Source organism: Pan troglodytes, chromosome 23 (assembly GCF_028858775.2).
Source record: "Pan troglodytes isolate AG18354 chromosome 23, NHGRI_mPanTro3-v2.0_pri, whole genome shotgun sequence".
NCBI classification, from domain to species: Eukaryota; Metazoa; Chordata; class Mammalia; order Primates; family Hominidae; genus Pan; species Pan troglodytes.
Genome location: NC_086016.1, coordinates 43,980,752 through 44,008,666, shown reverse-complemented (window position 1 = coordinate 44,008,666; position 27,915 = coordinate 43,980,752). Strand labels below are relative to the sequence as shown.

Below are 27,915 nucleotides of genomic sequence, written 5' to 3'. Positions count from 1 at the left end.
GTGGGTGCTCTAAATAGTTATTAAAAGAATGAATGAAAGCATGAATACAGATCATAATGCAAACAATATATGACATACATAATATAAATGTATGTCATACATTTATTAGTAACAAACTGTCATAGCAATTTAGTGAAAGAAGAGATTCGTTTTAGTTGAAGTAATTAGGAATGACCTAATAGAAAGACTGCAATTTGAGCTGATTAAGAGATGGGTAGTATTCTGGCTGGGCACAGTGGCTCACGCCTGTAATCCCAGCACTTTGGGAGGCCGAGGCTGGCAGATCATTTGGGGAGTTAGAGACCAGCTTGACCAACATGGTGAAACCCCATCTCTACTAAAATACAAAAAGTATCCAGGCATGGTGGTACATGCCTGTAATCTCAGCTACTCGGAAGGTTGAGGTGGGAAGATTGCTTGAGCCATGGGGCACAGACTGCAGTGATCCACTGCACTCCACCCTGGGCAACAGAGTATGACCCTGTTTCAAAAAAAAAGAGAGAGAGAGAGATGGGTAGCATTCAGTAGGTAGAGGTGAAGGTAGAGGACAATCCAGATGGGAAGCAAACAGCATTCATGGAGGTGCAGGAGCAGATATGGAAAGCAAACTGCATACTTGGGAGAAGCCTTGTGGTATGGCTTCATCAAAACACAGTGTGGAAGTGAGGTTAGGAGAAACAGTGAAATAAAGTTGGAAAGCTATGCCGGAACTACAGCTTAAAGACATCATTTGATAGGCAAGGAGAAACTGTGAGCTTCAGATTTCTCAACAGGAAAGTCACATAATCAAAAAGGTAGTGTATCAGAGGGATCAGTTTAAGAATTCCTAAAATAGTCCTGATGCAAGGTAAAAACTGGAACTAGGGTGGTAATGTGCAGATTAAAAGGGGAGGATTTTTAAAAGACTATGAAAATACAGGACATTAGCAAAAAACTGTGGAATGGGAATCTTTAAATGTCAGTCTAGCCATAAAAGCAATAAATAAAGCAAAAGAAAACCTGTCAGAATCAACTTTTTCAGAATTCTAGAATCTAATCAAAAGCTTATGGTAACTAGGGGAATGCTTAAGCAATTTTTTTAAAAAGCCAAATCTCAGTAAGTAAGCTTTATGACATTTTAACCTACCCTGGTATCATCCCCCACTACTAGCTTGGCAGCAGCTTTGAAGACAACAATCTATATTCCCATGATAGATACGAAGTACTGGAGGGAGCAGAACACACTTATTTTAAAAAATTGTAGTTTGACTTGTCTGGTGGCTCCTTGAAGGACTGGCTCAAAGGGCATGTATTTAATTTGTAATTTTCCTGGGACTGATGAGGTTACCGGGGGGCATTTGTCAAAAACATTTCCGGCCGGGTCCGGTGGCTCATGCCTGTAATCTCAGCACTTTGGGAGGCTGAGGCGGGAGGATCACCAGAGGTCGGGAGTTCAAGACCAGCATGACCAACATGGAGAAACCCCGTCTCTACTAAAAATGCAAAATTCGCTGGGCCTGGTGGCATGTGTCTGTAATCCCAGCTACTCGGGAGGCTGAGGCAGGAGAATTGCTTGAACCCGGGAGGCAGAGTTTGCAGTGAGCCGAGATCTTCCCATTGCACTCCAGCCTGGGGAACAAGAACGAAATTTCATCTCAAGAAAAAAAAAAAATTTCCAAGCCAATGTATTAGTTGCTGCTACCTAGCGAAAGGGATGACAACTGGGGCAAAAAAACAGACAAATTGAAAAGCTAAAGGAAAGGATGAGCAATGAGATGCTTTGAGGAATAAAGGCTTCGAAAAGCTCACACATATTCCTGAGAAACAAGAAAGCCATACACATACATGTCCAGGGCTAGATTCATACTAAAAACAAACAAAAAATGAAACACGCACACACTGAAGAGGCACTAAGCTTTCACCTCTGATTGACAATTAGAAGTGATGCAAAAAGGCCTCGGTGCGGTGGCTCACGCCTGTAATCTAGCACTTCGGGAGGCTGAGGCAGGCAGATCACCTGAGGTCAGGAGTTCAAGACCAGCCTGGCCAACATGGCGAAATCCCATCTTTATTAAAAATACAAAAATTAGCTGGGCGTAGTGGTGGGCGCCTATAATCCCAGCTACTCAGGAGGCTGAGGCAGGAGAATTGCTTGAACCCGGGAGGCAGAGGTTGCAGTGAGCCAAGATCATGCCATTGCACTCCAGCCTGGGCAACAGAGCAAGACTCTGTCTCAAAAAAAAAGGAAATGATGCAAAAAGAAGTGAAGGTGAAGGCAGAGTTGTAAACTGCCTGGCTGAGTAAGAAAGGCACGCTCATGCTCCAACACACACAAAGCCCATCTGCAAGGGCTGGGAGATTTTGTTGCTGTTGTTCCAGACATAGAAGAAAATTTCTGTCAAATCACTAGCTGGCCACTGAGGTAACAGAACTGAGATTCCAGTGGCCACAAATAACAAAGAATACAGACTTTACAAAATTAGTACAGAAAAGTCACTGTACAAACAAATAACAAGCAACAAAAATATACCCTGAAGAAGAGGGAGATTCTACTTTCCAGAGTTACTACATTAAAATATTCAAAATGTCCAGTTTTCAACAACAACAAAAATCACTAGGCATGCAAAGGAACAAGAAAGTATGGGAATACACAGGAACAAAATAAATTAATAAAAACTGTCCCTGAGGAAGCCCATACATTGGATTTATCAGACAACACTTTAAATAAACTATTGTAAATATACTCGAAGAGTTAAAGGAAACGATGTCCAAATAACTAAAAGAAAGAATACAAACAAAGTCTCAGGAAGTAGAGAATATCAGTAAAGAGGCAGAAATTATTAAAAGGAACCAAACAGAAATTCTAGAGTTGAAGACTACAACTGAAATGAACAATTTAATCACTGGGGCTCAACAGCCAATTTTGGCAGGCAGAAGAGAGAATTATTGAACTTGAAGTAGGTCAATGGGAATAACGGTTACTACCTGAGTAACACAAATGGGAAAAAACGAAGAAAAAATGAACGAAGTCTAAGAAATCTGTGGGACACCATCAAACATACCAATATATCTAGAATGGGAATTCAAGAAGGAGAGGAGAGAGAGAAAGGGGAATAAAGAACATTTGGGGCCAGGCGCGGTGGCTCATGCCTGTAATCCTAGCACTTTGGGAGGCCACAGTGGCCAGAATGCGTGAGCACAGGTGTTCAACACCAGCAAGGGCAACATGGTGAAACCCTATCTCTACAAAGAATACAAAAAATTAGCCAAGCATGGTGGAGTGCACCTACAGTCCCACCTATCCAAGACACTGAGGTGGGAGGATTGCTTCAGCCTGGGAGGTCAAGGCTGTAGTGAGCCACGACTGTACCACTGCACTCCAGCCTGGGTGACAGAGGGAGACCCTGTCTCAAAATAAGAAAAAAGAATATCTGAGCCGGAAACAGTGGCTCATGCCTGTAATCCCAGCAGTTTGGGAGGCTGAGGCGGGAGGACTGCTTGAGCTCAGGAGTTTGAAACCAGCTTGGGCAACATAGTGAAACCTCACCTCTACTAAAAATTTAAAAATTTGCCGGTGGGGTGCGGTGGCTCATGCCTGTAATCCCAGTACTTTGAAAGGCAGAGGCAGGTGGATCACCTGAAGTCAGGAATTTGAGACCAGCCTGACCAACATGGTGAAACCCCATCTCTACTAAAAATACAAAAACTAGCCAGGCGTGCGTGGTGCATGCCTATAATCCCAGCTACTCCGGAGGCTGAGGCCGGAGAATCGCATGAACCCAGGAGGCAGAGGTTACAGTGAACTGAGATCGCACCAATGCACTCCAGTCTGGGCAACAGAGTGAGACTCTGTCTCAAAAAAAAAAAAAATTAAAAATTTAGTCAGGTGTGGTGGCATGCATCAGTAGCCCCAGCTACTCAGGAGGCTGAGGCAAGAGAATCACTTGAGCCTGGGATGTCGAGGCTGCAGTGAGCTGTGATCGTGCCACTGCACTCCAGCCTACATGATAGAAACCCTATCTCAAAATAAATAAATAATGGCCAAAACTTTCCCAAATTTAATGAAATACATGAATCTACACATCCAAGCGCAACAAACTCCAAGTAGAATAAACTCAGTTCCACACTGACATGCATTATAATCAAATTATTAAAAGCCAAATACAAGGAATCTTGAAATTAACAAGATAAGTGACTCATCATGCACAAGGAATCCTCAGACTAGCAGCTGATTTTTCTTTTTCTTTTTCTTTTTTTGAGATGGAGTTTCACTCTTGTTGCCCAGGCTAGAGTGCAATGGCACAATCTTGGCTCACCACAACTTCCACCTCCCAGGTTCAAGTGATTCTCCTGCCTCAGCCTCCCGAGTAGCTTGGATTATATAGCTGGGATTACAGGCATGCACCACCACACCCAGCTAATTTTGTATTTTTAGTAGAGATGGGGTTTCTCCATGTTGGTCAGGCTGGTCTCGAACTCCCGGCCTCAGGTGATCTGCTCACCTTGGGCTCCCAAAGTGCTGGGATTACAGGCATAAGCCACCATGCCCGGCCAGCAGCGATTTCTTATTGAAATCATGGAGGCCAAAAGGAAATGTGATGACATATTCAAACTGCTAAAAGTAAAAAAAAACGCTCCTTTTTTTTTTTTTTTTTTTGAGACAGAGTCACGCTCCGTTGCCCAAACTGGAATGCAGTGGCATGATCTTGGCTCACTGCAACCTCCACCTCCTGAGTTCAAGTGATTCTCCTGCCTCAGCCTCCTGAGTAGCTGGGACTACAGGTGCGTGCCACCATGCCCCACTAATTTTTTGCATTTTTAGTAGAGATGGGGTTTCACCATGTTAGCCAGAATGGTCTCGATCTTCTGACCTCGTGATCCACCTGCCTCGGCCTCCCAAAGTGCTGTGATTACAGGCGAGAGCCACCGTGCCCAGCCCTAAAAACAAAAAACTCTTAACCAAGAATTCTATAAGTGGCAAAACTATCCTTCAAAAATTAAAGAGAAATTAAGACATTACCAAATAAACAAAAAATGAAAGTTCTTTACTAGTAGATTTGAAATACAAGAAATGCTATATTTTATAATATGTTTTCTGATTACAATGGAAAGAAACTAGAAATCAACAGCACAAGGAAAACTGCCACAAATATGTGGAAATTAAACAATACACTCTTAAATAAACAATGAGTCAAAGAAAAAATCAGAGGGAAATTAGAAAGTACCTAGAGAAAAATGAACATGAAAACACAACATACCAAAGCTTATGGGTTGCTGTAAATGCAGTGCTAAGATGTTTATAGCTGCAGATGTGTACTTTAATAAAGAAGAAAGATCTCAAATCGACAACCTAACTTTATGCCTCAAGGAACTAAAGAAAAACAAATGAAGCCCAAAGCTAGCAGAAGGAAGAAAATAATAAAGATTAGAACAGAGATAAATAAAAGCGAGAATAGAAAAAAATAAGAAAAAAAATTTAAGTTCAACAAACTTGACAAACTCTTAGCTAGATTAAGAAAAAGAGAGAAGTCTCAACTAAAATCAGAAATGAAAAAGAGGATATTAAAACTGATGCCAGCCAGGCATGGTGGCTCAGCCTGTAATCCCAGCACTTTGGGAGGCCAAGGCAGGTGGATTACTTGAGGCCAGGAGTTTGAGACCAGCCTGGCCAACATGGTGAAACCCCATCTCTAGTATAAACATTCAAAAAAATTAGCGAGGCATGGTGGTGGGCACCTGTAATCCCAGCTACAAGGGAGGCTGAGGCAGGAGAATCACTTTAACTCAGGAGGCAAAGGTTGCAGTGAGCCAATATTGCACGACTGCACTCCAGCCTGGGCGACAGAGTAAGACTCTGTCTCCAAAAAAACAACAACAAGAAAAACAACAACAACAACCACCAAAAAAAAACTGATGCCAAGGAGTTACAAGGATTAAAGAGAAAACCAAGGACAATTGTATGTCAAGTTGGATAACCTAGAAGAAATGGATAAATCCCTAGAAAAACACAACCTACCACACTGAATCATGAACAAACATTAAATATAAACAGACCAATTAACTAGTAAGGAAATTGAATCAGTAACCAAAAACCTCTCAGCTAGGTGTGGTGGCTCATGCCTTTAATCCCAGCACTTTGGGAGGCTGAGACAGGAGGATTGCTCAAGGCCAGGAGTTTCCGACCAGCCTAGGCAACTTGAAAACCTCATCTCTACAAAATATTTAAAAAAAAACAGTTGGGTGTGGTGGCACACATCTGTAGTCCCAGCTACTCGGGAGGCTGAGGTGGGAGGATCACTTGAGCCTCAGAGATTGAGGCAGCAGTAAGCTGTGATCATGTCACATCACTGCACTCCAGCCAGGGTGACAGAGTGAGAACCTGTCTCAAAAAGAGAAAAAAAAACCTCTCAACAAATTCTATTATACAAAACGTTTAAAGAATTAACTAATCTTTCTGAAACTCTTCCCCAAAATTAAAGACGAAGAAACACTTCTAGGCTTACTTTATGAGGCCAGCATTACCCTGATACCGAAGCCAGACAAAGAAACTACAATAAAATAAAATTACAGGTCAGTATCTCTGATGAATATTGATGTAAAAAATCCTCAACAAAATACTAGCAAACCACATTCAGCAGCACATTAAAAGGACTATACACTATGACCAAATGGGGTTTACTCCTAGAATGCAAGGATGGTTCAGCATAGGAAAATAAATCAATGTAACACACCATATGAACAAAATGAAGGGAAAAAACCATGCGATCATCACAATCGATGCAGAAAAAGCATATGAAAAGATTCAGTATATTTTTGGCCAGGCGTGGTGGCTCACGCCTGTAATCCCAGCACTTTGGGAGGCTGAGGCGGGTGGATCACAAGATCAGGAGATCGAGACCATCCTGGCTAACACGGTGAAACCCCGTCTCTACTAAAAAATAGAAAAAATTAGCCGGGCGTGGTGGCAGACACCTGTAGTCCCAGCTACTCAGGAGGCTGAGGCAGGAGAATGGTGTGAACCTGGGAGGCGGAGCTTGCAGTCAGCCAAGATCGTGCCACTGCACTCCAGCCTGGGCAACAGAGCGAGACTCCATCTTAGAAAAAAAATAATAAAAAAAATTAGCCAGGTGTGGTGGTGGGCACCTGTAATCCCAGCTACTCAGGAGGCTGAGGCAGGAGAATCACTTGAACCTGGGAGGCGGAGGTTGCAGTGAGCTGAGATCGCACCATTGCACTCCAGCCTGGGCAACAAGAGCAATAATACACAAATGACCAATGAGCATATAAAAAGATTGTCATTACTAATCATCAGAGAAATACAAATCAAAACCACAATGAGACATCACCTTATACCCATTAGGATGGTTAATATTTAAAAAACCAACAGGTCCAGGCATGGTGGCTCATGCCTGTAATCCAGCACTTTGGGAGGCCAAGGTGAGTGGATCACTTGATGCTAAGAGTTTGAGACCAGCCTGGCCAACACAGCGAAACCCCGTCTCTACTAAAAATACAAAAAACTGGGTGTAGTGGCATATGCCTGTAATCCTGGCTACTCAGGAGGCTGAGGGCATGTGAATCACTTGAACCCCGGAAGCTAAGGCTGCAATGAGCCAAGATCCTGCTGCTACACTACAGCCTGAGTGACAGAGTGAGACTCTGTCAAAAAAAGGGAAGGGAGGGGCAGGGAGAGGGAAGGGAGGGAGAAAGGAAAGGAAAGGAAAGGAAAGGAAAGGAAAGGAAGAGGAGAAGAGAAGAGAAGAAAAACAAGTGTTGGTGAGGATGTGGAGAAACCGGAACTCTTGTGCACTGTTGCTAGAAATGTAAAATGAGTAGCTGCTATGGAAAACAGGCCGGAGGCTCCTCAAAAAAAATTAAAAATAGAACTACTGTACAAGCTAGCAATCCTGCTTCTGGGTATACATCCAAAAGAATTGCCAGCAGTGTCTCGAATAGATATTTGAATACTTATGTTGATAGCAGCACTATTCACAATAACCAGGAGGTGGAAGCAACCTAAATGTCCATCAGTGCATGAATGGATAAACAAAATGTGGCACATACATACAATGGAATATTTTTCAACCTTAAAAGAAGGAAATCCTGTCACATGCTATAACATGGACGAACCTTGAGGATGTTACGCTAAGTTAAATAAACCAGCCACAAAAAGACAAATATTGTCATTACACTTACATGAGGTATCTGAAGTAGTCAAATTCATAGAAACAGAAAGTAGAATGGTTGTTACTAGGTGTCATGGGGAGAGGGATAGAAGGAATTGTTTAATGGGAACAGAATTGTTGGGAAAAGTATGGTGAAGTGGGCACTCAGAGTACTGAGAGGAATGTAAATTGATATAATTCTGTAGGGCAATTCTGCAATAAGTATATTTTAATGTATAGTCATGTATATTTTAATATTTTGAACAATGATTTTTATATTTTCAATAAATATTTTTAATCTCTTTTTAAAAGTCTAATCCTCTGACCTCACAATTCCCCTATCCCAAAGAAACATTTTGACAGGTAGGCAAAATTATGTTTTCAAAAATGTTCATTGCAGGAATGTTTAATGACCAAAAAACCACAAACAAACAAAAAACAAAACAAAAACCCAGACTATTCCAGATTAGGGGCTGAGTAAAGATTTATGCACACTGGAATACCAGCCATTGAAAATACTGATGTAGATACACTAGAAAACATTCCCAATATACTGGTAAATGAGGAAAATAAGTTATAAAGCAGTTGGAGAAAAAAACTGTTTATTTCCATGTGGAAAAGTACAGAAGGACATATACCAAAATGTAAACATTACTGGTAAAAATTTGGGATAACAGATTTTTTTTTCTGATTTTTCTATAATGACAGGTTTCCAGCACATGTTTTAACAATGCATAAAATAAAACAACTCAATGATTCCCATTTTACAGTAGAGTCTGGCCCATATGTTCATGACTTCTCAGCTGGGGTCAGAAAAAATCTCTACAAAACACAGCAAGCTGTGATCAATTTTTCAACTGTGTATTGTGAATAGGCAAGAGGAGTCAAAATATAACGGGAACTCCGAACAGTTCATGGAATTAAAAGATAAAAACATAAACCTTATTTCTCAACATAAGTTCCAACAAGTTCAAGACACTTTAGTAAGCTATGACACAAGTCATTTAGTCCATCCCTAAAGAACTGAGGGTCCTGGAAATGTAATCATGCCAAGGCAGTCTTGTTTACATTTTTAACAGAAGAAAAATGGGTGCCCAATCAGGATTTTTAAGATTAGGAAACAAAGCCGGCTGGGCGCGGTGGCTCACGCCTGTAATCCCAGCACTTTGGGAGGCTGAGGTGGGCGGATCACGAGGTCAGGCTATCGAGACCATCCTGGCTAACACAGTGAAACCCCATCAGTGGGTTTAGTCTCTACTAAAAATACAAAAAATTAGCCGGGTGTGGTGGCGGGTGCCTGCAGTCCCAGCTACTTGGGAGGCTGAGGCAGGAGAACGGCGTGAACCCGGGAGGCAGAGCTTGCAGTGAGCAGAGATCGTGCCACTGCACTCCAGCCTGGGTGACAGAGCGAGACTCCGTCTCGAAAAAAAAAAAAAAAAAATTGGGAAACAAAATAAATTAGAAGGAGCCTAATGATCCATGAATGCCTAATGATTTCCCATCAAAACCCTTGCAAAATTGCCCTTGTTTGATGAGAACGATGAACAGGAGCATTGTCATGGTGGAGAAGAACTCTCTAGTAAAGCTTTCCTGGGTGTTTTTCTGCTAAAGCTTTGGCTAATTTTCTTAAAACAAAGCAGATGTTACCATTCTTTGACCCTCCAGAAAGTCAGTAAAGAAAATGCCTTGAGCATCTCAAAAAAACTGTTGCCATGACATTTGCTCTTGACCTGTCTGTTCACTTTTGCTTTGAGTGGACCACTTCCACATCTTTGTAGCCACCGTTTTGATTGTGCTTTATCTTCAGGATCATACTGGTAAAGCCATGTTTCATTTCCTGTTACAATTCTTTGAAGAAATGCTTCAGGATCTTGATCCCACATATTTAAATTTTCCACTGCAAGTTCTGCTCTTGCCTGCAGCTAATCTGGGCACTACACTTTTGGCCCCCATTGAATGGAAAGTTTGCTCAACTTTAATTCTGTAAACTGAACCAAATGATATGTGTACAGTATTGGTTATTGTTTCTGCTGTTAATCATGAATTCTCTTCAATTAGGGCATGAACAAGATGAATTTTTTCCTCACAAATTAATGTGGATGGTCTGCCACCACAGGCTTCATCTATTTATTTATTTTTTTTTTGAGACAGAGTCTCACTCAGGAGTGTCACCCAGGCTGGAATGCAGCGGCGAGATCTCCACTCACTGCAACCTCCTGAGTTCAAGCAATTCTCCTGCCTCAGCCTCCCGAGTAGCTGGGATTACAGGAACCCACCACCACCCCCAACTAATTTTTGTATTTTTAGTAGAGATGGGGTTTCATCATTTTGGCCACGCTGGTCTCAAACTCCTGACCTCAGGTGATCCACCTGCCTCAGCCTCCCAAAGTGCTGGGATTACAGGCGTGAGCCACCATGCCCGGCCTATTTATTTATTTATTTCAGACAGAGTCTTACACTCTGTCACCCAGGCTGAAATGCAGTGGCGTGATCTTGGCTCACTGCAACCTCCACCTCCTGGGTTCAAGCGATTCTCCCGCCTCAGCCTCCTGAGTAGCTGGGATTACAGGCACGCACCACCACGCCTGGCTAATTTTTTTATTTTTAGTAGAGACGGGGTTTCATCATGTTGGTCAGGCTGGTCTCAAACTCCTGACTTTGTGATCTGCCCACCTTGGCCTCCCAAAGTGCTGGGATGACAGGCATGAGCCACCATGCCCAGCCTATTTATTTTTTGAGACAGAGTTTTGCTCTTGTTGCCCAGGCTGGAATGCAATGGTGTGATCTTGGCTCATTGCAACCTCAGCCTCTCAGGTTCAAGCGATTCTCCTGCTTCGGCCTCCCGAGTAGTTGGGATTACAGGTATCACCACCACACCCAGCTAATTTTTTGTAATTTTTGTAGAGATGGGGTTTCCTCATGTTGGCCAAGCTGGTCTGGAACTCCTGACCTCAAGCAATACACCCACTTTGGCCTCCCTAAGTGCTGGGATTACAACCGTGAGCCACTGTGCCCTGCCCAGGCTTCGTCTTTAACATCATCTTGTCCCTTCTCTTTTTTGAGACAGGGTCTCACTCTGTCACCCAGGCTGGAGGCTGGAGTGCAGTGGCACAATCTCAGCTCACTGCAACCTCCACCTCCCAGGTTCAAGTGATTCTCCCACCTCAGCCTCCCAAATAGCTAGGACTACAGGCACATGCCACCACATCCAACTATTTTTTGTATTTTTAGTAGAGATAGGGTTTTACCATGTTGCCCATGCTGGTCTTAAACTCCTGGACTCAAGTGATCCACCGACCTCAGCCTCCCAAAGTTCTGGGATTACAGGCATCAGCCACTGCACCCAGCCCTTGTTCCTTCTTTTTAAATTTTATTTATTTACTTATTTTGATATGGAGTCTCGCTGTGATGCCCAGGCTGGAGTGCAGTCACGTGATCTCAGCTCACTGCAACCTCCACCTCCTGGGTTCCCACAATTCTCCTGCCTTAGCCTCCCAAATAGCTGGGATCACAGGCATGTGCCACCATGCCTGGCAAATTTTACATATTCTTAGTAGAGACAGGGTTTCACCACGTTGGCCAGCTGGTCTCAAACTCCTGACCTCAAGTGACCCACCTGCCTCGGCCTCCCAAAGTACTGGGACTGCAGGCGTGAGCCATCGCGCTTGGCCTCTTGTCCCTTCTTATTACATTATCCATTTGTAAACTGCTGATTTATTTGGGCCATTTCCCCATAAACCTTTCCTAAAGCATCAATGGTTTCACCATTCTTCCACCCAAGCTTTACCATAAATTTGATGTTTGTTCTTCCTTCAATTTTAGCAGTATTTATGTTGCTCTGATAGGAGCCCTTTTTCAAATTGATATCTTATCTTTCTTAGTGCCTCAAACTAAATCCTGTTCAGTCATGTTATAACAAGTTAGTATGAGTTAATTTTGGTGGAAAAATAATCTGGAATCCATGCATAGTTTTTTCGCAACCCATATTTTCCATGATCTTTTTGAAGACTCCTCATAGAATCAATCTTCTCCTGCTCAAGTTTTTTTTAGTTTCTTTTTTTTAATAACATCTTTTATTTGTATACAAAGTACAAACTTGCTTTATTCGGATTTTTTTTTTAAAAAATTTATTTTTAGTCAACTTACTCCCTTTTATTTATCAGCAGTTTGCTCTGACAGAATAAATTACAAACTGTTGTTTCGATTAATCCTTTTAATCACCATGTCAGGCACACAGGTTGGAGGATATTAGCTCCCATTTAACAAAAAGTGGAAACACTGTACCCACATTTAGTGTAAGACAGAGCTAGGATATAAGCCTTGGGCTTCCATAGTCACAACTGCTTTTTTCCATAACTTTGTAATACATCATTTTAAAGCAATCTGATTTCACAATGTTTTACAGTGTAAGAGTAACATCTATAGCATCTCTTCTTGGCAGGTTACCTCTGGAGAGAACCAATGTAATTACCTCATAAGCTGGCACTTTTTTTTTTTTTTTTTTTTGAGATGGAGTTTCACTCTTGTTGCCCAGGCTGGAGTGCAATGGCGTGATCTCTGTTCACTGTAACCTCTGCCTCCTTGGGTTAAAGCGATTCTCCTGCCTCAGTCTCCCAAGCAGCTGGGATTACAAGCATGTGCCACCATGCCTGGCTATAGTTTCTTTTTTTTCTTTTCTTAAATTTTATTCTGTGAGATGAGGTCCCACTATTTTGCTCAGTGTGGTCTTGAACTCCTGGCCTCAAGTGATCCTCCCACCTTAGCCTCTCGAATAGGTGGGACTACAGATGTGCACCACTATCTCTGGTTCTTTAAAGTAGTTTCTATCCAGGAAGCTAGGGTACTAATAGGGCCTTCTTTGGTGAGAAGAAAACAGAGAAAGAGTCCTTTTCTTTCTAGAGGGACAGCTGGAGTACAGGAGTTTATGCACAGTACCTAAGTTCAAATCCAAATCCAAGCTCTCCCACATGCGCTTTAAGCAAATGACTTCTTTTTGTTTTCCCACCTGTGAAATGAGGGAAAACAGTACTGATCTTCACTGTAGATAGACTGAGTTTTTTTGTTTTGTTTTGTTTTGAGACAGAGCCTCACCCTGTTACCCAGGCTGGAGTGTAGTGTCATGATCTCAGCTCACTACAACCTCCCCTCTGCCTCCCAGGCTCAAGCAATTCTCGTGCCTCAGCCTCCTGAGTCGCTGGGATTACAGACGTGCACCACCATGCCTGGCTAATTTTTGTATTTTTAATAGGGACAGGGGTTTCACCATGTTGGCCAGGCTGGTCTTGAACTCCTGGTCTCATGTAATCCACTGGCCTTGGCCTCCCAAAGTGCTGGGATTACAGGCGTGAGCCACCACGCCTGGCTGGTAAAGTGGTTTTAACTACAGTATAAAGCTCTTAGAACTAAGAACAGTACTTGAAATAGTGTTCGATAAATGCTATTAAGTATTCAGGAGCACAAAATGGATCCCATAAAGGTAATTCAAAGGACCACAAAAATCAGTGTTTCTGTGTTTTGTTTTTTAAAACATGCTTCCTTCCCTTCCTCCAACACACAAGCAGCGAAGTAGAGAGACACCCATAGCCCGAGTGAGAAGACACCCAAACACCAAATTAGAAATGACTTCACAGTCAGCCCTGGAGTCAAAGCCGATTCCCGGACCAGTCCCATCCCACAGCAGCCTGCCTCCTCTTTCAACATGACAGAGGCTGCTGTGTCCTTCGCCAAGGACTCCCTGGCAGGTGGAGTGGCCGCAGCCATCTCCAAGATGGCGGTAGCACCCATCAAGCGGGTCAAGCTGCTGCTACAGGTGCAGCATGCCAGCAAGCAGATCACTGCAGATAAGCAATACAAGGGCATTAGAGACTGCATGGTCTGTATTCCCAAGGAGCATGGAGTCCTGTCCTGGTGCGGTAACCTGGCCAGTGTCATCAGATACTTCCCCCACCCAGGCTCTTAACTTCACCTTCAAAGATAAATACAAGCAGATCTTCCTGGGTGGTGTGGACAAGAGGTCCCAGTTTTGGTGCTACTTTGCAGGGAATCTGGCATCAGGCGGTGCCACTGGGGCCACATCCTTGTGTTTTGTGTATCCTCTTGATTTTGCCCATACTCGTGTAGCAGCTGATGTGGGCAAAGCTGGAGCTGAAAGGGAATTCCGAGGTTTCGGTGACTGCCTGGTTAAGATCTACAAATCTGATGGGATTAAGAGCCTGTACCAAGGCTTTAACATGTCTGTGCAGGGTATTATCTACCGAGCTGCCTGCTGCCTACTTCGGTAACTATGACACTGCAAAGGGAATGCTTCTGGATCCCAAGAACACTCACATTGTCATCAGTTGGATGATGCACAGACTGTCACTGCCGTTGCTGGGTTGACTTCCTATCCATTTGACACCATTTGCTGCTACATGATGATGCAGTCAGGATGCAAAGGAACTGACATCATGTACACAGGCACATTTGACTGCTGGAGGAAGATTACTCATGATGAAGGAAGCAAAGCTGTTTTCAAGGGTGCATGGTCCAGTGTTCTCAGAGGCATGGGTGGTACTTTTGTGCTTGTCTTGTATGATGAAACCAAGAAGTACATGTAAGTTATTTCCTAAGATTTTTCCCCCTTTGAACAGGCATGTTGTATTATATAACATATCTTGAGCATTCTTTTCTTTTGAGACAGAGTCTCCCTCTATTTCCCAGGGTGGAGTGCAGTGGCACAATCTCAGCTCACTGCAACCTCCACCTTTTGGTGGAGCAATTCTCCTGCCTCAACCTTTTGGTTCACCTTTTGGGTGATTCACCTTTTGGGTTCAAGCAATTCTCCTGCCTCAACCTCCTGAGTAGCTGGGACTACAGACATCCGCCACCACTCCCGGCTTTTTTTTTTTTTTTTTGTATTTTTAGTAGAGATGGGGTTTCACCATATTGGCCAGGCTGCTCCTGAACTCCCGATCTTGTGATCCACCCACCTGGGCCTCCCAAAGTGCTGGGATTACAGGCGTGGGCCACCGCGCCCGGCTATCTTGAGCATTCTTGACAGACTCCTCGCTGTCAATCTATCAGTGGCAACTATTCACTGGTTGGAAATGGGAAGCAACAATATTCATCTGACCAGTTTTCTCCTAAAGCCATTTCTATGATGATGATGATGATGGGACTCAATTATGTTTTTTATTTCAGTCACTCCTAATAAATAACAAATTTGGAGAAATAAAAATATCTTAAGAAAAGAAAAAAGAAAAGAAAAGTCTTCACACCATGGAATGACAAGTGCTCAAATGGCTCTCAGTAAGTGCTCACGGGGACACCACTGTCAGAGTGGTGAGCAATCATCTACCACAAAATGGAACAAAGCAGCAGAGGTACGTAGGAAGCAGGCGAGAACATACAACCTCTAAGGCCCATATAAATCTGTCAAGAAAACTTTCTGGAGGAAGGAAAGATAGAAGAAAGACCTGGATATCAGCATTTGGTAACGTCTACTTCGATCTTCCTGACAACTACATTCAAACTGACCTGAGTGTGCTGGCCCCAAGCACATCATCCAGCTTGAGTTTCAATGCTGGTTGGGAGAAAAGGAAATTGAGGGCAAGTCAGAGCCCAGAAAGGAGCGCAATTTAGAACTGCACAGCGGGGGAGACTGCGTTTGAGTGTAGGAAACGGGAAAGGGGGCGTGTGGGGTAAAGAGGTGAGCGCAGTGGAGTCAGGCCTTAGTGAACAAGTGTGCTTGAAGGTGGAGATGGGCACCCCTCTGGCTGAGTCTGCTCCAGTAGAGAGCTCAGGGGCCAGCAGCAGGCACCGCAAGGAGCAAAGCAACTGGTGTAAGCCCCACAGCTTCCTGCGACCAACAGTGCTTTGTTGTGCCCAGGCATCTGTTCAGTCCCATCTTTTATTTTAAGACAGGATCTGGCTCTGTTACCCAGGCTGGAGTGCAGTGGTACAATCTGAGCTCACTGCAGCCCAAACTCCTGGGTTCAAGCGATCCTCTTACCATTGCCTCCCAAGCAGCTGGGATTATGGGTGCACATCACCATGGCCCACTAATTTTCTACTTTTTGTAGAGATGGAGTCTCACTATGTTGCCCAGTCTTGTCTCAAACTCCTGGGCCACCTCAGCTTCCCAAACTGTTGGGATAAGAGGCATGAGCCACTGCACCTGGCCTCAATTTTTTCAATCTTTTGTTTTTAAAAGCAGACATCTCCCTGGTTGGAGCAAGGAGGAAACAGGGCTTTAGAAAGTTTCGAGGTCCAAGGAGAAGCCCCACAACAGTTTGAGATCTTTCCAGAATGATCCACGCTCGACCTCCTCATCCCTCTTACCAAAGTGCGACACCTTGTTCGTGGAAGTAGGAGATACACACCCAGTACCTGTCCTCATCCAACAAAGTCGCAGGCACCCAAGGGCAGCCACGCTGCCACCGAAGGCCCCCGGCTGCTCACAAAAGCCGGTCAGCTCCGGCCTCTCTTCTAAGGACACACGCGTCTCGCACCCCCTCCCCGCCCCGCCCTGAGGAGACACGCGTCTGGGCCCCGCGCCTTGAAAAGGCGCATTCCCACCCCCACCCTTCAAACGCGCGAGGCCACGCGTTCCGGCCTCCGCCACCTCCACATGCCGGAACACCAGTGAGGGGCGCGCGCTCCCAAAGGTCGGGGACGGAGCTAAGAGCGCCGCGCCCAAAAAAGGCGGCAAAGTCCCTGACTCGCTGAGAGTTTCCGAGCCGCCATGTCTATCCCATTCGTCTCCTCTCCTCCGACAGCACGCCGTGCTTCCCCTCAGGCACCTTTCACCGTTAGGGATGAGGGCTCCGCGGCGGTTCTCGGTGTGGCTCTGATTCACCGCCATCTTGCTTCGGGCCTCCTGCCGCCCCGTAGATGGGAAGGGGCGGGACCTGCGCCGAGCCGTGGGGCGCGGTTCTGAAGGGGAGGGCGGAGATTATGACGTAAGGAGGAGGAGGAGCGAGACCGGGTCACGTGATGGGGCAGTGCCCGGGGAGCGGGGCGGAGTCAGGGTAGAGGTCCCCGCCGAGAAAGGGGAGAAAGAGGCGGGCCCTGAGAATTGGCTCGGAGCGCGAAGGGGTGAGTGATAGGTGAGTGGCCTCCCGACCTCACCTGCCCCCTTAGCTCCCTGCCTTTAGGTATGGACTTGGGTTGGTCCTGTCAGGAATGATCTCAGCTCACTGCACCTCCAACCTCCCATGCTCAAGCCATCTTCCCACCTCAACCTCCCATCCATTACTCACTTTGGTTATGAAACACTAGAAAATAATGACTGAGGCCCCATCTCACGCCAACTGAAGATGAACTGACCTCACAAAGTGTTTTCATCTCTAATATCTGTGGCTATTTCTTACCAAGAGAGTCTCACCCTCCACACATGGGTGAGATGACATAATGGCTGATTTGGTCAAGGAGCACAAATAAGACAGGCCAGGCAGTTACTGTTCAAACAGCAATGTTTAGTTGTACAACACATAAAGTCTAGCAACAATTACAGGACCAGTTTGAGTGTCTGTTTGCTTGTTTTCAATTGGGAAATTTAACTGTAATGTCACCATAAGATTGGCTGGGACTGGTAACATTTAAGAAACGGGTTGTTCTTGCATCCCCTAGGCGTGGGCCTCTTGCTCCATCAGGACTTGGTTGTAGATGAATGGCCCACAAGTCACCAGCCTTTGAGCAAGTTGTGTCCAGGTGGAGACAGGAAGAGGGTGGGCAAAGGGGAATTCTATAAAGACACAGTGTGTGGGGCAGTGGCAGTCAACATTCGCAAACATTCATGCATCTGATGGGGGGCTTTGCCCTCCCTTGGGTATTTTCCATTAGCCTACAGTGACCACCTGTGGTCAGGCTAATTCATTACTCACATTAATGGGGAAGGGGGTTGGGGGTAGGAGTAGGTAGGGTAGGTGGGAAGAGATCCCTCTTATTGCTGAGTGGACAGAAGGGTGCTAGTTTTTCCTTAGCGTGTACATATTGTGGGTTTCTGGGGGTTTGTGTGTGTGTTTAGTTTTTGTTTGTTTGGACAGAAGAAAGTCAACTCCAGCAATGTCTTCTTAGGAAAACCACTCTTCCTCAGTGGCTGCGTTATGAGGTGGGGAGGATGTACAACTGCACTCTGGGCCAGCCACAAGTGGTGATTTTTTAAAAAGTGATCCTAGCCCTTGCTCCCCAACATCTGTAGTGACCCACCCTCATGAATACCTTTAAGTAATGAAGGAGACACCCTTGTCCCACTTTGGGGCTCACACAGCTGATCTCAATGAATCTAGTAAGCAGAAAAATTGCTTTCTTGACCCTTTAAGTAAGCCAAGAGTAGCTCATGCAGATGAATGGGTAGGGAGCAATGCCATTGCCCTTAGAGATGGTTACAAGTAGCTGGGATGGGCTTACAAGGGCAGAAGGAGCTCTTGATGAGTTCTTTCACCCTGCAGATGGGCTAGGACCGGCTGACGCAGATGATGCAGTAGGGCTGTGCTGGCAGAACCCCACTCCACTGGGAGGAGAGGAGTGGTTTGGATAAATGGAGGATGCAACTGGTCTAAAGAGGCAGCTGGCCCCTCCCACCTACTGAGGGCTGAGAGGGGCTGTGGTGGTGAGCTGGATGAGCACAGCACTAAAAAGGGCTTGGCCCTGCAGCAATAACAGCTGAGAGGAATGGAGGGAGAAGCAGCGCTTGAAATGGCCTTCATTCAGCAGTGGGGCAGGGGGTGGCTGGCACAGGTGGAAGGACAGTGCCCAGGAGGCCTTCTCCCTGCAGGGGGGTTGAGAACGGTTGAGGGTGTGGAGACCAGCAGCTGGCAGCAGACATATAAAATACCTTCTCCAGGGAGGCTGAGATCATGGTTCAGGGGTGCCAGGCACCATTCCTACTCAGCCTTTCCAACGCCCACCTCCCATGCCCATAGATCTTCCCCTGCTGGTCCAAGGTCTCCATACAGGACTGCTTCTACAATAGCCAAGGATCCCTGTTCTGTTGAAATGTATAACCTCTGGGCTGTAGCGCTGCTGCTGTTCTGTCCTGACAGGTGCCTACCCTGTAACTTTGTGAGCAAGGGAGGATGAGGGCTGGGTTGGCAGCCTCCAGGGAAGACCGAGACCATAGGTTGGGGTCACTGGTGACCTGATCACTGCCCCCCTTTCTCCTGGTCCATTGAATCTTGGGTCTTGAGTCTATGTTTTTTTCCCTAGCACCTGAGTGATAAAAGACTGGGATTATAAGTGCTGGGATTCATAGAGGACCAGTGAAACACCTAGGCTGAACCAGGAGATGGGACAGAAGGTTGTATGAGGTTATTGTAAACAGTTTCACTTGGTGTTTTCCCTTCCCTAAGGCTAAACTGTTTCCCTGGCCCCGAATTTCATGAATCTTACAGATTAAAGGAAAAGAGTAACTTACTTGTACAACAAGCAGGGGAAATATATGCATTAATAAATACAGGGCTTCAGGGAAAGGCAAGAAAAGCCTAAATGTATGACGGTGGGTATCATTGGGAATGTCTACAGGAGTCAGGAGGAGAGGGAATTAGGGAAAAGTAGAGAAAGACAGACATAAATATAATTAGCTTCAGCACAAAAGTGATGGGGAATAGAAAAGAGAGGTCAAGTATGTATGAAGCAAATGGAGCAACAGAGAAACCTGCTTAGAAGGGAGAGAAGTCTGACGGAGAAAACGGAGGTGTGGTCAAAAATTTGTCTTTGAAGCCAAATTACTAAGAAAGACAAATTATGTATATTGTTTCTGATACTTCTTTAGAATTAGTTCTAGAACCTGATGTCCCAATAAAAGGTTGTCTCACATGACTAGCATGTGTGCTTCCTTTAACTGGACACTGGGAACTGCATAACTCACTGTGTTTCCCTCTTTACATTGGCTGCCTATGAGCTCAGGGCCTGTTCCGGTGCTTGACTACAGAAACTTTCTTTCCTATTCCTTTCTTTGACCCAAATTTCTCTGGCAATCTGTTTGTACTGTCCTGTAGTTTTGTGATTTTATGTGAAGGCAGTCTAAAGTCATTTCTGGAAGTAGACTGGGCATAAATGCTAAATATAGGAATGAACCTAAAGTAGATTCATCTAAAAGGAAGTGAGAGATGTCAGAGACAGGCAGGAGAGGGAGAGAAAGCAATATATGAGGGAAGGAGGGAGAGGGAGAAAGAAGACAAAGTCGGAAGCAGAGACAGGCAGTGGCCTGGCAGCAGAGGCCAGTTGAGTGGAGAGCAGCAGTAGGCTCTGGTGACCGGTGGTAGCTTTGTGACACTGAACACGACACAGACTGAAGGGTGGAGCTCCATTTGTAGGCACTGATGCTTTCTGCAAGAACCCAGCTCTGGCCTACTTCTCTGCCTTCTCATGGCCTTCCTTTTCCCAGGAAGCCCCAGCCTTACCCCCAGACCACCCCCAACTTACAGGAGGGTTGTCCTGAACTCCCTGCCCCCTACTCAGGTCTAGCTCCACTGCCATCTGTCCTTGGAGAATCTCTATAGCCCCAGTTTGTGTGCAGGTTCCGAGAGAAGAGTTGCCTGTGGCTCACCTGCTCCCAACACTTTTAAATGAAACCTCCCCCAGATCTCCTGAGTGAGGCAAACAGCTTTGTTTTGGGACACAAGGAAAGGAGACAGATAATGGACAGGCATGGAGGAGCCAAACTTACAAGGGACTCTCCAGGGAGGGCAGTGAAAATACCTCACCCCTGCATGCACACACACAGGCTCTCTCACTCTCTCTCTGACACACACACACACACACACACACACACACACACAGACAAGATGCTCCACAAATACCAGACAGGCCTGTGGGACAGAGTTGAGAGGAAGAAGGTGGTTGGTGGTGGTATTTGGGATGTGTGTGTGTGAAGTGGGTATGTGTGATGACACAGAGAAGTGGTCGTCATGGGTTACTGTCGTGGCTTTCCTCTGTGTCCACGCTCACCGGAGGGAGGCCTCCATTGTCATTGAGCCGCTTGGCCCTGTAAGTCTCATAGTGGATGTTGTGTGTCACTTCCTTGAGGTCCTGGAGGTGGGTCCTAGAGGACACAGGGTGAGAAGAAGAGGGCTGCAATTAGGGGCAGGAAGAGGAGGCGGTGACACACATCACTTCGAGGGACTGGACCCAGTGAATGGGACCCACTCCCAGGAGCTAAGGATTCTTCTACAGCACGTTCCATTTTGCAACAGGAGCTGGAACTGGGGCAGAAAGCTCTGTCAGAGAGACCTGGAGATGCAGGAGGTGAATCTGAACAGATAGACCCTGACCCCAAATAATTCAACCTGCTGTCTGGACAGCTGGAGGGGAGACATCTTACCTGATGACAAAGTCTCGAAGCAGGGCAAACTCACAGTGGTTGAGGTTTTCCACTATGAACAAAACAAAACAAAGCAAAACAGGTAGTCAGTTCATTAATACAGCAACACCCAGGAGGTGAGCTTCTGTTTGGGTCACGGAGGCATTTAGGAGAAAGCTATGGGACAGGTCATTTTTTGTAACCCTTCCAGAGATTTGCTCACTTGGGTGTACTGGATTTGATTCATTGAACAAATATTAAGCAGCTACAATGGGCACGACATCCTTCTAGACGCTGTGGCATAATAGCCAAGAGGGACTATAATTTTTACCATTTTATAGAAGAGAAAACTAATACCAAGGCTGAGAAACTGGCCAAGGCCTAAGATACACTTCCCATTCTTCAGAAGCTTATAATCCGGTTGGAAGTAACACAGAGAAAATAATAATTGAGCCATTTTAAAAAGGTCATGCACTACATGACAAATCCAATTCAACATATATTGAATACCTAGTATTTGCAAATCATTGGCCAAGCACTGTTGGAACAGAATGAGGATTAAGACATGGGGCCAGGCACTGTGGCTCATGCCTGTAATCCCAGCACTTTGGGAGGCCAAGGTAGGAGGATTACTGGAGCCCAGGAGTTTGAGATCAGCCTGGGTAACATAGTGAGACCCCACCTCTATTAAAAATAAAAATAAAATCGCCAGGCATGGTGGTTCACACCTGTAATCCCAGCATTTTGGGAGGCCAAGGCAGATGGATCACCTGAGGTCAGGAGTTCAAGACCAGCCTGACCAACATGACAAAACTCCATCTCTACGAAAAATACAAAAATTAGCTGGGCTAATTTTTGGGCTAAATAAAAAATACAAAAATCGGGGTCCGCACCTGTAGTCCCAGATACTTGGGAGGCTAAGGCAGAAGAATTACTTGAACCTGGGAGGCAGAGGTTGCAGTGAGCTGAGATTGCGCCACTGCACTCCAGCCTGGATGACAGAGTGAGACTCCGTCTCAAAAAAAAAAAAAAAATCTGAGTCTGAAATCAAGTTTCACCACTAACAAGTTATGTGCTTTGGACAAGGCTTTTAACCTGAGCTTCCGGTGCTTTGGTAGCTTATACTCTGAGAACAGGAGCACCCGCTCTCCTCCCTTCATAGGGTTATCATATTGAATGAAATCATTAAAGTGATTCTTTGACCACTTTCAGAATCATCAAGACCCGCCCAGGGTCACATCCATTCATAATAAAATGGAAATGGCAACACCTGAACAACCCTCCGGCAGTTTGTCAGATCACATCCCCCTTCCTATGAAAACCTTTCTCCAGTTTTTCCAGGCCTTACTAATCTCTCCATGTTCTGAACTCCTTTGATGCGCTAAGTCAGTGCCACCCAGTCAGGTGCTAAATCAGTCTCTTGTTACTCCTGCCTGTGAGCATTGTCTTCTCAATGAGACTGTAAGCTCCTTATGGGCAGAATCTGGCTGACATTCATTTCATATGTCCTGAGACAGTGCCTTGATCTATAGATGCTTAATAAATGGTGACTGGATAACTGATCAGCAACCAGTTCTTCCAGAAGATGCAGTGAATTACCTTCGATGATCCCCCATGGAGTTTTTCGGCCGAGGACCCTCTTGCCATTCACTTGGTACTCCTTGTCACTTCCCACCACAGCAAAAGGCATGCTCTCCTGCTGTACGGGGCAGAAACACAAACCAGACACATGTGCACCGTCATCCTCCAACAACCTGGACATTCAGGAGCAGGATGGCATATGGTCCTCTAGCCTTGAACCACACACTTCTGATGCTCATTCAGAGATACTACTGATGGCAAGGGCAAGGCTCAGTCTCTTGAAAAGAGCACCCGACTGAGATTCAAGAGTCCTGGGTCTAGTCCCAATTGTACCTCTGCCTCGCTGGTTAACCTCAGGAATCAGCTCTCCTTCAGCTGCAGAGCGCTTTGTACTTTCTTTTTTGAGACAGAGTTCACTCTTGTTGCCCAGGCTGGAGTGCAATGGCACGATGTCAACTCACTGCAACCTCCACCTCCTGGCTTCAAGCAATTCTCCTGCCTCAGCCTCCCGAGTAGCTGGGATTACAGGCATGCGCCACCATGCCTGGCTAATTTTTGCAGGTTTTGTAGAGATAAGTTTTTGCCATGTTGCCCAGGCTGGTCGTGAACTCCTGGGCTCAAGCGATTCTCCCACCTAGGCCTCCCAAAGTGCTGGGATACAGGCATGAGTCACCACGCCCAGCCAATTTAATTTTTTTAAGTTATTCTAGGTGGGGGAAGCCTATAAGCCACTCACTTAGTCTAACCCCTGCATTTCATAGAGGGGAAACTAAGGCAGGGTCTGACCACAGCATAGATCCTCCTGGACCCCAGCCTGATGCTCTTCCTGCCTGCTGCCCCTCCCATCACCCCATATACTGTTTTTGTCAGACCTTGTGGGGGAAAAGGAGGCTTTTATGTGGTCTGGGGATAGAAGGCTTTCTGGGTACAGGGAGCCCTTCTGTGGGTTCACAGTCCAGGGCCATAGTCCTCCCCATCCCCCTATGTCACTTCTGGTCTGGGTCAGGCAAGGTTGGGGGGAGTACAGAAAGGGAAAAGACAGAGGACGTGCACAATACACATCCCAGAGGTCGCAAGGGGGCATCAGTGGAGGAGCAGTGCCCCAGGCACCCACCCTGATTTTGTCATTCTCCGTCTTATCCTCCAAATCCTCATCAAATTCCTTCTGGGGGTAGAATTCAATGCCATTTACTTCAAGCTCCTTGCGAACCTAGAGGCGAGGAGAAGAAACAAGGTAGTCAAGTGTCAGGGTAATGGAAAAGAGGGGTGTGTGCACCTGTGTGCGTGAGCTGAGGTCAGAGAGCCAAATCCAGCCTTGGATAATCCACAGTCATCTCTGAACTCTGAGACCCTGAGCAGCAGGAAGATGGTGAATAAATGCAAGCCCCAGCTATACAATTACAACCTAGCCTGAGAGGAGGAAGACGCCAGGAGGTGCAACTTCAGGTCCCAGGCGCCTCGCAACCAGCTTGCTCATCTCAGGGTCCGCGAGACTGGGATTTACACAAGCAGCACAGGTGAGCCCACTGGGGAGTGCTCAGACCCCTGCATGTTATATTCCTGATTGGAAGGAAGAAAGGTGAGGCTCCCCCTACTCCGAGACTGTTTGCCCTCTTTCAAGGTCGACTTAAGTCTTGCCTTCTCCAGGAAACCATCCAGGACCTCTTCATTGTTCTATTTGATTATAAGTTTTGTTTGTTTGTTGTTTGTTTGTTTGTTTGAGACCGAGTCTTGCTCTGTTGCCCAGGCTGGAGTACCGTGGTGCGATCTTGGCTCACTACAACCTCCACCTCCCGGGTTCCAGTGATTCTCCTGCCTCAGCCTCCCTAGTAGGTGGGATTACAGGCATATGCCACCACGCCCAGCTAATTTTTGTATTTTTAGTAGAAATGGGGTTTCACCATGTTGGCCAGGCTGGTCTCGAACTCCTGACCTTAGGTGATCCACCCGCCTTGGCCTCCCAAAGTGCTGGGATTACAGGCGTGAGCCACCGCCCCCAGCCAATTGTAAGTTTCTTTTTTTTTTTTTTTTTGAGATAGAGTGTCACTTTGTCGCCCAGGCTGGAGTACAGTAGCACGATCTCAGCTCACTGCAAGCGCCGCCTCCCGTGTTCATGCCATTCTCCTGCCTCAGCCTCCTGAGTAGCTGGGACTACAGGCACCCGCCACCACGCCCGGCTAATTTTTTTGTATTTTTAGTAGAGACGGGGTTTCACCGTGTTAGCCAGGATGGTCTTGATCTCCTGACCTCGTGATTCACCCGCCTCTGCCTCCCAAAGTGCTGGGATTACAGGCATGAGCCACCACGCCCAACTGGATTGTAAATTTCTTAAAGGCAGCAATTGTCTTTTCATTTCTCTCAAATCGCCCCTCCCCAACCCTGTACATTCAGCACAGGGCTGAGCTTATAGAACATGCCAGTGAGGGCTGGGCACGGTGGCTCACGCCTGTAATCCCAGCACTTTGGGAGGCCGAGGCGGGCAGATCACGAGGTCAGGAGATCAAGACTAGCCGAGACCATCCTGGCTAACACAGTGAAACCCCATCTCTACTAAAAAGAGAAAAACAAAATTAGCCAGGCGTGGTGGTGGGAGCCTGTAGTCCTAGCTACTCAGGAGGCTGAGGCAGGAGAATGGCATGAACCCGTAAGGCGGAGCTTGCAGTGAGCCGAGATCACGCCACTGCACTCCAGCCTGGGCGACAGAGAGAGACTCCAAAAAAAAAAAAAAAAGAGAAGATGCCAGTGAGGACTAGTGGCCAGTTGACTCACTAATTAGTCTAGCCCTTCAATTAGGCTAACGTTGGAGGAGTGATTTCTTATGTACACAGTGATACATGTATTCAGTGGTCTTCACAGGTAGGTTTGGAGGGTGGGAAGAAGGCAGCCCAGAGCTGTGCCATCTTTTCTTCATCATAGTCCCCAGATACCACCAACCTCAGCCTCTTGAATGGTTAAGAAGGGGGCTGGGGTGGAGAATTGGGGGAGGGTTGAGGGTGGGGGTGAAGGCAGAATGATGAGGGCTAGGAGATGGCCTGAACCCAGCGGAGAGAAAGGAGGGGATGGGAACAGGAAAAGAAGACAGGGGGCCTTCTCACCCTTTGCTTGAATTCAGACTTCTCCTCCAGGGTCATGGTGTCAGCCTTAGCAATGACAGGGATGATGTTCACAACCTTGCTGAGGTGTTTCATGAACTCAAGATCCAGAGGTCGCAAGCTGGGGCACAGAAAAGGCAGAATCATCAGAGCCACCTTGCCCTCCCCAACTCGGCCACCACCACCACTCCAGGACACCCACAGGAGAAGAGGACTGGGCTGGGCATCTGGCTGAGGCCAAGAGGCTGCTACCTCTCGTCTCCGACACAGCCCCACTGCCTTGCCGTCTGTAGAGCAGCCTCAACACCTGCCTTTTTCTTTTTCAGTCCCCATGCAGATCCTGCCTCTCTTTAAGCCCCCCTCAAACCACCACTTCAGAACATCTTTTCTGACTCAGGGATTTCTTTCTCCTGGGAGCATCTGTGGACTATTGTCTCTACTCATATGTCCTTGTGCATGTGTGTCTTTTTTCTTTTTTTGTCTGTCTCAAAAACAAAAAACAAACAACAACAACCAAAAAAAACAACACTGTGTGTGTCTTTTTTTTTTTTTTTTTTTTTTTTTGAGACAGGGTCTCACTTTGTCACCCAGGCTGGAGTGCAGTGATATGGTCATTGGCTCACTGCAGCCTTGACCTCCAGGGCTCAAGCAATCCTCCCACCTCAGCCTCCAGAGGAGCTGGGACCACAGTTGTGCACCACCATGTCTGGCTAATTTTTAAATTTTGTGTAGAGACAATGTCTTGCCATGTTGCCCACGCTGGTCTTGAACTCCTGGACTCAAGCAATCTTCCTGCCTCGGCTTCCCAAAGTGCTGGAATTATAGGCGAGAGCCACCGTGCCTAGTGTGTACATCTTGTTCTGCCTATCAGACTACTTCTTGACAGGTCTCCTCCTAGCCCCCCGAGTTAGTCCTGCAGGGCCAAACTGGAGGCCTTGCCCTTCCCACAATCTGACAGTCTATGCCCCCATCCTACCTCAGGCTCTGAGACCCCAACTTGGCTCTATTTTGCAATCTCAGGGACTCACTAAGTCAGGCTGTCTGATGGTTCATTCTGACCAGGGGGTCGAAGCCTAGGGAGGGATAAAACCAGCCTTCTGTTGAGTTCCTGGGTCTAGCCCAGGGGTCTTGTTTCATCTCTCTTCTCCCCCTACCATCACTGCCTGGTTCCTAGAAAATTTGGGGCTTACCTTGCTTGTGCCATCCTCTGAAGAGCTTAACTCTAGCCCAGCAGCTGGGCTTAGTAATGTTATGGGACCCCCCTCCCCCGGTCTCTGCAGGAAGGTTTCTGGCCTGCCCCCTAGGATCTCCATCCTCTGCCTGTTCCCAGCACTTCCTTCATGGGGCCCACCTGTCACTCACAATCAGAGTTCCCAACATGCTTGTGTGTGTCTTATTCTGCCTATCAGATAGTACTTCATGACAATGGTTGGCCTTCATCTCTGAACACACAATGCCTCACTCCAGGCTGGTACCTTCTAAATGCCTACAACTGGGTCCCTACCCTCCAAACACCAGCCCCAATCCAGGAGCCCTGCACTGCCCTATTTCACCCTTCTTGCTGCTCCCCCCAACTCCAATTATTTTCCAAAGCAGGTATTTGGTGAATAAATGAAGTGCCCTCTGCTCACATTCACCAAGTCCTCTTTGCTGATACAGTTGTGCCATGCTGCTGGGACACCAGTGGGCAGATATTGGTGGCTGATGTTGGACAGCTTTAACCTCCTAGCAAGAAAGTCAAACTTCCTCGTGGGAAGTCTAGGGAATCCCAAGGTCATGGTCCATGACTATGTACCAACCCACCTGGCTGGAAGGG

At 46.3% G+C, this 27,915-nt stretch overlaps 2 protein-coding genes and 1 pseudogene across 9 annotated transcripts in view; 1 reads left to right on the top strand and 2 right to left on the bottom strand.

The window, feature by feature from the left end:
* The window catches only part of WBP2NL (WBP2 N-terminal like), a 34,263-nt gene extending 17,198 nt beyond the window's left edge, over nt 1-17,065 (bottom strand). For 2 of the 4 annotated variants that reach the window (XM_054675585.2, XM_054675586.2), the window contains exon 1: nt 16,925-17,057. In XM_054675585.2, coding sequence (XP_054531560.1) covers nt 16,925-16,986 — 62 coding nt within the window. In that variant the 5' untranslated portion in view covers nt 16,987-17,057. Of the gene's footprint in view, nt 1-15,659; nt 15,681-16,924 lie in introns of those variants that run through there. The other 2 variants (XM_054675584.2, XM_063807983.1) reach the window with 2 other exon arrangements.
* On the top strand, nt 12,840-14,825 carry LOC104003786 (ADP/ATP translocase 2-like; annotated as a pseudogene).
* A 513-nt stretch (nt 17,066-17,578) lies between the features above and the next one.
* Nucleotides 17,579-27,915, bottom strand: part of SEPTIN3 (septin 3) — a 28,761-nt gene continuing 18,424 nt past the window's right edge. For 4 of the 5 annotated variants that reach the window (XM_024352831.3, XM_054675573.2, XM_515166.8 and 1 more), the window contains 6 exons: nt 26,103-26,220; nt 24,122-24,217; nt 23,026-23,125; nt 21,448-21,499; nt 21,075-21,168; nt 17,579-18,894 (listed from right to left, as the gene is read on the bottom strand). In XM_024352831.3, the coding sequence (XP_024208599.2) occupies nt 18,829-18,894; nt 21,075-21,168; nt 21,448-21,499; nt 23,026-23,125; nt 24,122-24,217; nt 26,103-26,220 (526 nt within the window). In that variant the 3' untranslated portion in view covers nt 17,579-18,828. The remainder of the gene's footprint in view (nt 18,895-21,074; nt 21,169-21,447; nt 21,500-23,025; nt 23,126-24,121; nt 24,218-26,102; nt 26,221-27,915) is intronic. The other variant, XM_024352832.3, reaches the window with a different exon arrangement.